The sequence below is a fragment of the Tamandua tetradactyla genome, chromosome 7, assembly GCF_023851605.1.
Source record: "Tamandua tetradactyla isolate mTamTet1 chromosome 7, mTamTet1.pri, whole genome shotgun sequence".
NCBI lineage: Eukaryota > Metazoa > Chordata > Mammalia > Pilosa > Myrmecophagidae > Tamandua > Tamandua tetradactyla.
In genome coordinates this window covers 49,508,739-49,521,308 of record NC_135333.1, presented here as the reverse complement: position 1 = coordinate 49,521,308, position 12,570 = coordinate 49,508,739, and the positions used below count along the sequence as shown (strand labels likewise).

General features: G+C 45.5%; 1 protein-coding gene across 4 annotated transcripts in view; it reads right to left on the bottom strand.

Annotated features, from left to right (window-relative positions):
* Window positions 1-11,453, bottom strand: part of SEPHS1 (selenophosphate synthetase 1) — a 32,683-nt gene extending 21,230 nt beyond the window's left edge. For 2 of the 4 annotated variants that reach the window (XM_077169394.1, XM_077169397.1), the window contains exons 1-3: window positions 11,346-11,453; window positions 8,227-8,496; window positions 1,597-1,700 (exon numbers count right to left, since the gene is read on the bottom strand). In XM_077169394.1, coding sequence (XP_077025509.1) covers window positions 1,597-1,700; window positions 8,227-8,419 — 297 coding nt within the window. In that variant the 5' untranslated portion in view covers window positions 8,420-8,496; window positions 11,346-11,453. Of the gene's footprint in view, window positions 1-1,596; window positions 1,701-8,226; window positions 8,497-10,391; window positions 11,039-11,345 lie in introns of those variants that run through there. The other 2 variants (XM_077169396.1, XM_077169395.1) reach the window with 2 other exon arrangements.
* Window positions 11,454-12,570: the final 1,117 nt, after the last annotated feature.

Sequence of the window (12,570 nt, the reverse complement as noted above, 5' to 3'; positions counted from 1 at the left end):
AAAAACCCCCTTAAGCAAACTTGGAAATAGTCACCTACTCTGAATATATTCTAAAAAAATGTTGACTTTACTTAGTCAATTGGTTATAGAGGAAATGGTTTTGATATACCAGGATTGAGACCTTTTTTTAGCCGCTTTTCAAGGCTATAGAAAATAATCACCTTGTTTGAGAAGCAAAGAAACAAAAAAATAGAGGAAATAAAAAACTAGGCTGAAAGAGAAATAGAAGCATTTCCCAATAACACATTACTTCACTGGGAACTTTAAGATAGTATTCAACTGCTATGTGGTAATAAGATTTTTTAAAGACTTTTGAGATTTTAAATATTTCAAGTTGCCTGGTCTACACTATTATTTTTCATAGGCAGTAAAGGAAAAAACCAACAAATTCTTTTTCTGATGAAAGGATAATCAAAGTATTATCATTTTTGATAGTTACCTAATTGCTTGCGTGTATTTCCCACGAATTCCTGGTAGAATGGCAAGACAGCTCAGCCTTCTGCAGACCCACTTTTAACATCATCGAGCCTGAGCAACACACCGAGAGGTGGTTTGCAACTTGGAGGTGCCACCACTGGCTAGACTGCAGCGACTCACTGCCCCTCAGGTCCAGGCTCTCTCGAGCTCTCTTAAGATGATGCTGGAAAAAGGATGCACTCTAGCTCTAGCCATCTTTGCTGCCTAGTCAGGTGCAACTTGGGGTACTGCACACCTGCCCATCCTCCAGCATGCTTTTCCAAGAGTAACCCAGCCTCAAGATGGACTTGTGGGGGCAAAACAACTTCTAATAAGCTGTTTACAAGTCACCTGCACCTGAGAGGTGAACCCCGTCATTTAGCTACCTCACTGCTTAAAGCCCTCCAAACTCAGCCCCAACATGGGCAGCTTGTTCCGTTTTCCTGCCACAAAGGTAGGGCACCTGACATCTTACAACAAACAGAATTTCACCACTGGCTCCTCTTGGCTGGTAGCGTAGTGAGGTGAAAGGTTGGTAGATGAAAGGATGACCAGCTACAGCCATGCAAGGCAGCTGGGAAACACACCAAGCAGTGCGAGATCAGTAGCTACGACCTTTAATCCAATGGTTCATGTACTGTACATGGTATGTGCGTGTATTGGGAAGGGGCCAGATATCAGAACACATGATCAAGGAGTCTGACTGCGATGAGACGCTAAGCTCCTTACTTCTGGGAGGAAATGATTAAGATCATCAGTCAGTCCTATTACAGAGGGTGGTAACATCTCCAGCCTGAAATCCAGGAGTGATGAAGTTCACAAAGATCAAACAAAGCACAGGGAAAAGATAGTAAGACTGCAAAAATGTCTGTTCCCAGACTCTCCTGGAACTTTAGGTGTTCTCATGCAGACAAGCTTAGATACAAAAGCAGAGACTTCCTGCTTCCACCATTAAGTGCTCACACGGGGGTGAGCAGGGGATATACCCAACTGCAATGAGGAGAGGGGGTGTCAAGATAGGAGTGGGGGGAATATGATCCAGTTATGATAGAACAGACAAATCCATATACATAAGAACCCCAACCATAACCAAAAAAACAAAGGAACAAACAGTTCCAGACATAAGCTGGTTAAACTTACCATCATGTAAGGATCGTCTACGATAGGGTAAATGTAGTCTGTGGTCTGCACCAAGGAGAGGCCGCCGTGCCTCAGAGGGATGACGCATGTGTCCATCCCAATGCCTGCAGAGACGGAGACCAGCATCACGCAATGCAGGGGGCCACCGCACGCTTACCGACAGTGCTGGGGCAAGGCAGTTTTGAGTAAGGTGCTTACGGGCACCGCCTGCTGCTGGAGATGCAATGTGCTTCCTATCAAGAAGCGTAACTGAAATAAATGTGAACTGTGACTAGCTTAGGATAGAAGGTAAGAGTAAAAATGTATTAGTCACCAAGAGTCAAGATTTCACAATTTTAAAACTTCAATGATGACCTGAATGAAAGTTTTCCTTTATATTGCTGCAACAGCGACTGGGACCACACAGAACTTCTCTGAAGAGAAGAACAGTGTAAGTAAACTAGGGTCATTTTATTGAGTTACTTTGAGTACATCTTTAGGCATTATTCTATTTCCCCGGCAGAAAACCTATAAAGTTTGTACACATCCAAAATGCCATTACTACTTCTACATTTCAGTAAAAAATGAAAGTGGCAAAACCAGGCAAGGATACCTAATTTCCCATCTAGCATGTTCTCGTACCTCTGTGGCCCATTTGTTCCCAAAAGCACTTTTAAAGAGGAAACTTTAAAACTGTGTGATATTCCCCTAGGGAAAAATGTATAAATGCCACTTTTACTAACATAAAATGAACAGGGAAGGACTGGCCTAAAGTTCACTGTCTACTAAAAAAATTGCTAGCAAACCTGTGAGCAAAATATTTCAGTTTATTAAAATTGCTTCTGAACACTTAGAAAGATATTACAGACAACTAATAGGCTAGAGAAATCATTCCTTCCCCATGAAATCAGTTTTGAAGTAGTTGAGACCAGCCACAATTTAAAAACAGCCAGAAACCCAATTTACGAATCCAGATAGGCCTTTCCATCAAGTAAGCTGCATGTACCTCTTAAAGGAGACTGTCCTGCCCCTTCTAGGGAACTTCTTGCCACTGAACAATCCAGAGGCAGACAGAGAATCAGTATGAACACAAAAGGAAGCACACTGGGTTGGGTGTACCCTCTGACGCTGGGGTCTCAAATGCACAATATGAATCATGCCGAAAGGAGTGTGTGTGTGTGGGCAGGCAACACTGCAGGGCCACCGCTATCTCAGTGACTTGTCTAGCAGGGCAACAGACCATGCAGGCTCATTTGTTTTCATATTCTTGTAGTTTAATAAAAAACTGCATACCCTAAAGACAGGCTGATATATATTTTTTTAACTAAATGAGATGGCAAAGCAGAAACTCTTAGAAGATCTAGTTAGGAAACTGAGAATTGAGCTTCAGAGCACAAGTCTCACAAATGTGAAAGAATGGCACACCCACTTCCTTAGCAGTCAGTTTTCATTTGTCTTAGGAGCATTTGGGGCTGTTCACCCAGACAGATCACCTGTCCACAGCTTCTTGAAAGCTTCAGTCCAGAGCTCTCCAGCACATAAGTGGATCTAAGATAAGAATCACGCTGTGATTCATGTGGATTCTCCTTGAATCAATAATTTCCACAACTGGTATTCTGAGTATATTACTACTTCCTTAGGAAATCAGCAGAGTTTTCTTTCCTGTGGGCTTTCATTTAAATGACAGGACTGTTGAAAGAGACATTTAAAAATTGGTGCTGAGCTCTGAAAGTCAGCATTACTCCACACAGCAACTGTTAAAAAGATGATATTGTTTGTATTTTAAAACTTCAACTTCGGTGTGAGACCAAAGTAAGAAATGTTTATTTTGTCCAAAATCTTAATTTTCTGTAGCACACTATCTAATTTAACCTTTCTGGTCAGTTTATCTAAACAACTTAGTTACATGGAATCTAGTATAGGGAATTACATCTTGTTATTCTGTACATGTCAATGTAATATGTTGATACACTCTGCAGTATTTGGGGCAGAAAATGAGTATTTGCAAAGTCCCCTTGAGGGACTGGGGAAGAGTGGTGAACTGCTAAACTTCCCCACTGGGGGAATTCCTGATATTCTCTCAAGTATTAGGGACTCCCAATTTAATAAGCCAAGCCCTGGATCTTAAAGCCTGCACTTGTGAAACTTATTTCTGCCATGGCAAAGCTAAGCCTACTTATTATTAAAATGCCTAAGAGTCACTACCAGAGGACCCCTTTTGTTGCTTAAATGTAGCCTCTCACTCTAAGCCAACTCTGTAAAAAAACTCAATACTCTCCTCCCTACATGAGACATGACTCCCAGGGATGCAAGCCTCCCTGGCAATGTGGGCCATGACTCCCAGGGATGAGCCAGGAAAGAAATTAAACAAAGTTTCCATGGCTAAGAAATTTCAAATAGAGTTAAGAGGTCATTCTGGAAGTTACTCTTAAGGAAGCTTCAGTCAGATATTGCAAATTGCAACAGTATGCCAAGCCCCAAACAACGGCATTCCTGAAAACGCTAAAGAATACCCTGGACTCTAAGACTCCACAAAAATTTTACCTATTTATTTTTTCAGAAACTTAAGAAACCTTCAAACTGTTTCTATGCCAGATAAGATCTTAAACCCAGAGGTACCAGTCTACCAGAACATCATCCATTTCATTCCTCTACCTCATAAAGTCAGTATCCCTTTCAGTATGAAGAAGTTAAAATGGTCATTGTCCAGATATCCCTGAAGACCGCGAGAATGATCAAATGAGAGGGAGGAGGTATAACTGAGAAATTAGGGTTTAACAAATGATTGTGCCTATGACTCATTATATAGGTAGTTCTTTTTAGTTTCTAGTATATCAGAATAGTCACTAGGAAATGCCTGAAATTGTGCCAGTTTGAATCTATTACGTACCCCAGAAAAACCGTATCTTAATCCTGATCCAATCTCGTGGGGCATAAGCTTTTGATTAGATTATCTCCACCAAGGTATGGCACATCCAATGTAGGTATGACCTTTGCTGAGATGGAGATGTGACCCCACCTATTCAAAGTAGGCCTAGATTAGTTTACTACAGTCCTTTAAAAGGGGAAACTTTTGGAGAAAAGACAAAGCTGATGCAGACACTTGGGGGACAGTGCTTCAGAGCTGACAGAGTCATGGATGTTTGGTGATAATTGGAGTGCTAATGCCTAGATACGGACAGAGCCCAGGAGACATCATCTCTCCCCATGAGATGTTAATCAAGCCAGAACCCATAGTTGTGTCTCAGAGGAGCTAAGTGAAGGCCCAAAGATGCTGAGAGAGGAAACCACAGAAGCTGAAAGCAACAGAGTCCAGGAGCAAGGGACTAGCAGAAACCAATCACATGCTTTTCCAGCTGACAAGAGGTCTTCTGGATGCCATCAGCCTTTCTTAAGCTAAGGTGACCTCTTGTTGGTGGCTTAATTTGGACACTTTCAGGGCCTTAGTACTGTAAATTATAACTCATTAAATTCCCTTCATAAAAACTGATCCATTTTTGGTATATTGCATTCCAGCAGCTTAACAAACTAATACATTTCTGAACTGTAATCCAGTAGCCCTGATCTTTGATAATGACTGCATAATTATAAAGCTTTTATCATGTGATCATGCGATTGTAAAAACCTTGTGACTAATACTCCCTTTTATCCAGTGTATGGGCAGATGAGTAACAAAATCAAAACATGTATGAAAAAAATAGATTGGGAATATGGGAAAAAATACCCCTATGTAAACTACGGACAATAGTAACTATACTACTTGAATAATCTTTCATCAATTGTAACAAATATAACTACTGTTAAACAATAGTAGAATTACAAGTAAAGCATTATCTCTTGTAAAAAGTTTTCCATACTAATGCCAAGTGGTGGTGGTGTGGTATATTGGAACCCTGTGCTTTATGTACGATTGTTCTGTAAACCCAGTTTTGCTAATAAAAACAACATTTTAATTTAAAAAAATAGGTGCTGAATATTAGTTTCAAACATTTCTATTCTGGGTTATTTAAAATCCACATGAAATGCAGATGATTTGTGAAGCATCTGATTTCTATGTATACTTGGCCAGTCCTTTCATCAGAGCATTTTCACTGATGACAGCTGACCATGTTCCGACGGCTGAAAGAAGCTCGTAACATCCATGTTTCCACTTTCGCATCATGACACAACTGTCTACTAGGATGGAGCTACAGAGGCACTGTCCAATTAAGGTAGCCACAGACATTCACACTGGTGGGCACAGGAAATGTGGCCATTTCCAACTGAGAGGCACTGCGACTGTGAAGTGCACACCAGATTTGAACACTTAATACAGAATAAAAAAAGAACATCTCATTAACAGTGTTTTGCATTAGTTACCCATTAAAAAGTTTTTTAATATATTGGGTTAAATAAAATATATTAGAATTAATTTCACCTGATTCTTTTTACTTTTTTCTCATGTAAATTTTAAAATTCAAATTTACACATGTCAGTTTAAAATTACACATGTGGCTCACAACATGTCTTTTGGACAGCACTGGTATATGGTGACTGAGTTTACAAATCATCCACCAAAGTTCAAGGAAGAGAGAGGAGGGAGTGAGCAACAGAGATGAGCTACGGGACCTGAAAAACTAGGGTTTCCAAACAGAGAACAGCACTCCAGAGAGAGGGCCAGTGGGAACAAAGGATAGTGCCAGAGCAGGAAGCCTTAGCATCAGACCAAACGGTTTACATGTCAATAGCAATGGGGAATCCTGGGAGGTTTTGGTTTGGGGCAAGACTGAAACTATCCAGCCAGAAAAACCCCACATAAGACTACCACCATTTCTCAAAGTACCAGGTGCCATATGTATGGTGCTCTAAGTCACACTTATTTTAACATTTCTTTGGTCACGATACATCTAATACACGTGAAACAGAGTTAAAAGCTGTCAGGGTCCACTATTACGGTCATTTTAGATTAGGACATGGGGGCTCAAGAGGGTCCTGTAAGGTGGATCCTACCACAAGCACAGCACTGGCTGCTAGACCACCTCTGTATCAGCTTCCTTCAGCACCCCTGCTGTAATCTGGGGTCTGTCTACCTTAGAGGATGTCATGGATACAAAATTTTGCAGATATGCATTTTCCTGAGAAAAGAGGCACAGCTTTCATTTATTTCTCAAAAGCCGTACCTTGACCAGGCTGTACCTCTGAGTTTTCATATCTGCATTTAAAAAGCCATTTTTCTGTCTCCTTCCCTGCTGTCAGACAGCTGCACCTTTTACCACTAAGAGTTAGGGCGAAAGTAGCTCCTCACCTACTTCTAACATAGCTGGACTGAGCAACCAGATGACAAACAGTGTGTGGAGGTGGGCAGGGCAGGCCCCACACCAAGGCCTGCCCCAGGTATGTGACCCGGAGAGGGCTATCTAAACTCCCTGAACTCCCTGGGACTGCTGTTTGGAGCGAATGACCCCACCCCTAACAGCACACGCAGTGGTGCCTGGCATGCCCCACTGCTCAGAGATCAACGGGGCGGGGACCTTTGGAACAGACTCATTACTTTATCCTTAAGATATTATTTCATTAGTTTTTGCTTATTCTCCTCTGCAAAGTTATCTAAGAGCTTTCTTGGCATATTCTGATTTCTTGACAAATAAGCTGACATTTAACCCAACTTACTCACAAAATACTTCTCAGCTTAGACATCAGCCACTGGAGTATGGGGTCTAAATGTCCCTCCCTCCCAACCAAAGCCACTTTGCTTTATACATCAGGGAAGAAAGCTGTGTCCTGGGCTTAAAATCAGTGTATAAGATAGGCCTCTATGACAAAATGATGGGCAAAGTAAAGGCAATAAAAGGAAAACGGAATTACATAATATCCAAACTCCCAGAATACTCATCAAACTCAAAGGCAAAGTCATCTCAGCCTTGCATCATGCATTTATTAGCAAGCCACACAATAAAAGCTAGTAAACAATATCCCAATAGCCCACAATTTCTTTCTGACCCTTCTATTTGGGAAAAGACACCCCACTAACTATACCAGGAATTTGGTTTTCTCTTAAACCACTGCAGATGCTGTCCTGGGGGCCAGTACAGATTCATTCTAGTCTGCCACTTCCTTTCTGTGTCTGGAGTAGTATTTCTTTTTTTCTCTTTTTTTGGGGGGTGGGGGAGTGGGGGTGTTTCATTCAAACAATATATTGCAGAGCTCCCTCCTAAGCTTCCCCTTCCCCATTCCACCCACCCAATCATTGCTCTCCCAGTTCCGTACAACAATGCTTAAAGTGTCACCTTTCCTAGGGCAATGAAGAGAATGGAAACATTTTAGAGACTTAGGACAAAGGCATAAAGAAGTTTCTGCTTAATCCTCAGCTAACTAGAAAATTCCCAATCTAATAAAAGTGTTTTTACTGTAATATAATCGCCCCAACACATAATAGTTTAAAAATTGCTAGAATGCATTTCTGAATGTTTTTCTGTTCCTTAGTTCAAAGAAGTTACAATAACATAACACAGTTATCATTGCTTTGCTGTTTGACTCCTTCTCACAGAAATTTTTTTAAAAAGTAAAAAATCCACGGGAGGAAATGGGTCTGGTCACTGGCGCATTAGCTGGTTTCACGGTAACCAACTGCTTTCCCCATGGAAGTGTTAAAGGTGCCGAAGGTTTACGTACCGAGCCTCGGCATAACCGCTCCCAGGAACTGCTCATCTTCTTGGAAGTGATTCTCTTGCAAGGATTCCAGCAATTTCTGTAAGACATCTTGGGGCACTTTGCAGCCCGTGCCCTTCAGCTCAGTGAACCTGGTCAGCCGGAAGCTCTTGTCCAATTCATGACTTTCTGGGTTAAAGGATTCCCGTACCGACATGGTTCTCAAGGGCACACACCTCACGTTTGGCGCCTTCCCCTCCCTCTCCTAGTCTGCAGGTTTCTTTACGGATCCACCTAGGTATTACCAAAACAGAAAGACGTCAATCTAAGAATTCTGATGCGTACCTGCCAAGAATCAAGAGAATACATTGGAGTGAAAAATAAAAGGTCTGAAATCACAGGGAAACTGAGTTGGGGTCAAGATACCTTGTCCATCAGTAAAGCATAAGCCAGAATAAATCATTTTAAGTGACTACACCATCACAGACATCCTCTAAAGAAAAAAAGTTCTGGAGTGTTCGAGCTGTGGCTCCACAGAAAGAACTAGGGGCCAACAGGCTTACTTGACACAGTGTCATCTTGAATATGTCCCAAAGGTTTTCCTAGCACACGGCATTAGAACAGAACTTCTAGTCACTTGTCTGTTAACGTGGATGCACTGTGGTTGCTAAATTAGAGTTCCTAGCTAAAGTGACTAGAAAAACTTTCACTAGCTTCTGCTACTTCATATGGAAAAGTAAAATGCCTAATAGAAACCTTGCAGAAAAAAAAGATGCAAATGTATTTGATATCAGTCATGATGCCAAATCCAATTTTAGCAACAAATGATTTTACTCTGAGCCAGAGGTATACAACATAACCCAAAACTAACAAGAGACCTCATTAAAGAATACAACATGAAAACTGGAACAGTTGCTTAACATTGTACAGTCCATTTTCTTCACGAGAGCACTGGGAAAGTTCCTCTGACATTTTAATGCAGTGCTGTTTCCTAGAAAGCAAGCATTCCCGCCTGACACTAGTACACGCATATCATTGACACACTATGCTACCGTTCATTACTATTTCACTGCAGAAGGAACAAAGTAAACTAAACCACACTGAATCACTAGCATTTATGCATAGGTACCTGCATAAGTTTCTGGAACAAACCTTTCTAAGCTGGAAGCCTTTGGAACTAAAGCAAAAACTCACACGTGCTCCCAGGGTTTACATACCTCCAGATTGATGCTTTATTGGGCATAGAATTACAGACACCCCAAGTTTTTAGGGTCAGTTTTCCTTATAAAATTTATGATTAAGAACATAATTCCCATTTAGAGATTTCAATCCCTTGGGAAGCACATCACTCATCTAAAATAATCTCACAATGCCACAGCTTGGGCAGCAATCCAAACCCTTACAAAAACATGTTTGGGATGGGCAATGACTTCAATCTGAAACCTGCAACTGTACAGGGGTAAACCTTCAAACACGAATAAAAGAATCCAACCTGTTCAAAAAAGAGGGCAGAAGGCAAGCAAAGCAAATTAAAGAGGTGGGAATTTTGAAGCCATTTTAGAATGAGGAAAAGTCTGAATAGCACTTTTGACTTGGAAGAGTTTGGAACAAAAACAACAAAATCCTTTCCTCACAAAATGCCTTGCCATCAGGGAAAAATCCAACTCAAGACATCCAGTTATTTTCCTACCTCCAATTCCTATCCAAAAAACAAACAAACAAAAATTTTAAAGGCGGGGAGGGGGAATTTGGGATAAAGGCAACTAACTTTCTTTTCAAAGTAATTTACATATTTCCATATTTTTAAGGGGGCTAAAGATTCCTTAAGCCAAGAAGGAACTCAGGAATTTTAAAGCCCTAAATAGAAAAAGAACACAGACGCACATTCCTACCAAAAATTTTTTAAAAATAAATTCTTACATTTTTGGAGGGGTTGGGAAAAGTGAGTAATTAATGAAGGGGGGGGGGCGTATATTTGCACCATAACACGCAGTTAACGCCAACCAAGAAGCCACATGTTTACAACTTTAAAACAATGACATGAATATTTAAAATAACGTTTAACCCGTCCCTCTCCGGTCACGTTTACACTGCGTTTAAACGCGCGGAGCAGCGCCGGGTGCGCCACCCGGAGTAAGGGTCCGGGGGTGGGGAGGGGACACGCCGCCTGCAGCCCGGGGCCCACCTACCCGCGCCCCTGGGCCCCGGACACAAGCGCCGGGGTGGGCGCCGCGACGTGGACGCAGGTCGGGCACCCTCCATTAAGCGCGGCAGGGGACGGCCCGGGACACCTTAAATCTCACTCAGGCGCCGCCGGGAGGGGCGGTCAGGCGCGGCCACGCTCTTTGTGAACAGGGCCGAGGGGTACAGCGGGACCCGGGCCGCTCCATCCCTGGAGGCGGGGCGTTCCTGGGGAACAGCGGTGTCTCAACACAGGAGGGGTAGTCCTGGGAACAGAGGGTGCTCCAACCAGGAAAAAGGGGCGCTCCAAGAGACGGGGAGTACTCCCACCCGGGAGGAGGCGCTCCTGGGGATGTGGGTGCTTCTATCGGGAAGAGGGAATGCGGATCGTTCCACGGACGGGACCCGGGCCGCCCCACGGGGGTGGAGGAAAGGCTCCACCGCCCGAACCCGGGCAGCCCCAAGGGGGTCTGGGCCCACTCGGAAGGGGACGCCCCAGGGCCGGGACCCGGGTGGTTCCACAGAGGGGCGCGGCAGGACCCCAGCCCGCGGCGGGGAAGAGTTGGGGGGCGAGGGGGGGCGCCCGATTCAGCCGAGGAGGGGGTGGTGGTGGGAGGCCCTGGACGCGCGCTGGGGAGAGGACGCCCGGGACCCGGCCGGGCCCCCAGAGCGCGCGCGGGCCGCCGCGGCCGCCGCACAAAAATGTCGGCGGGTGAAAAAATTAACCCATGCGCCGCCGCCGGTCTGCACCCCTCCAGCCCCGGCGCGCGCGGGAGGGCGGGCGGGCGCGCGGGCGGCGCTTCTTTTTAAAGCGGCCCCGCCAAGCCCCGCGCTGCGCCCCCCACGCGACCGAGACGCGCCCAGTGCACTGCGGCGGCGAGGCGGGCAGCCGGGGGCCGGCAGGCCCGCGGTGGGCGGCAGACGAACGTTCCCTTTAAGCCTGCCCCCCCGCCCGCGCTTACCGGCTCGCCTTCCGCCTCCTCCTCCTCCTCCTCCTCGGGAGACGGCGCTCCCACAATGCACCGGGCCGGGCGCCCGGGCGCCGCCGGAACCAAAGCGCCGCGGCCGCTGGGCAGGCGGGCGGGCGGGGGAAGAGACGGACCGGGGGACTGGCCGCGCGGGCGCAGCGCGGGCGAGGGGGGAGAGACGTGGACCCGGATCCCTGGCCTGGGCCTTGGCCGCTCTCCGCGCCCTGCGGGTCCGGGCCGCCCGCTCTGCTTGCCGGCGCGCGAGGAGCCTTAAGGGCGCGCCCTCCCTTTAAGGGCCGGCAGCGCGCGGGGCCTGCGCGGCCCGGAGGGCGGGGGCGCTGCACGGAGTTGAGAGCTGCGGTGATTGGTCTCGGGGGAGGGCGGGGGTTGCAAACGCGAGACGAGGCCGCATCCGTTGCAGGATGCAAAAGGATGGATTTCAAAAGTTGCGAACCGCGGGGGCCGCGGCGGGACGCGCTTTTCTTGTGCCGATCTCCTCCTTCCCTGGGCGTTGAGGCCACCAGCGCGCACCTCCCCGCGCTATACCTGCTTCCCGGGCGCCTCGGTTCCTTTGTACGAGGGGAAGGGGATCAGGAAACAACTTTGAAAAGGAGAGTGGGAGCGGGGAAAAGCCGCTCTTGCGGCGATGATAGACTGTGAAACCCCCACGGCGCCCTGGACAGATGAGGACTTCGATCCTGTCCCCCATCTTTTTGCACAGCTCGGTTCAGGGGTTAACCTGAACCCAGGTGAAACAGGCACACGCCCTGCAGCGTTTCTCGAGTTTAGTGTGCTGGGTAAAAAGTCAAGGATTAAGCTACATTGTTTGTTCTTCACGTGTTAGGCTGCCGTAAACATGGCAGCCTAACACTGAGTGTGAATGCACGTCAGTTGAAGAACTTGGATGATAACTTATTTCAGGTTTTAACTTATTTCACGTTTTCAAATTTCTGATGAGCTGATTAGAACGAAAGGGAAGTGCATTATTGCTGCATCTTCTAGGACTTCCTTTAAAAGGGAGGTGTGTAGAGAAAGACCAACTAAACTTTTCTAGAGAGGTTCAGCATTGCCTGAATATTATTTTTTATTTTATTTTATTTTATTTTTTTTACATGGGCAGGCTCCGGGAATCGAACCGGGTCTCCTGCATGGCAGGCAAGAACTCTGCCACTGAGCCACCGTCGTACCGCCCCTGAATATTAATTTTGATGGGAAATGT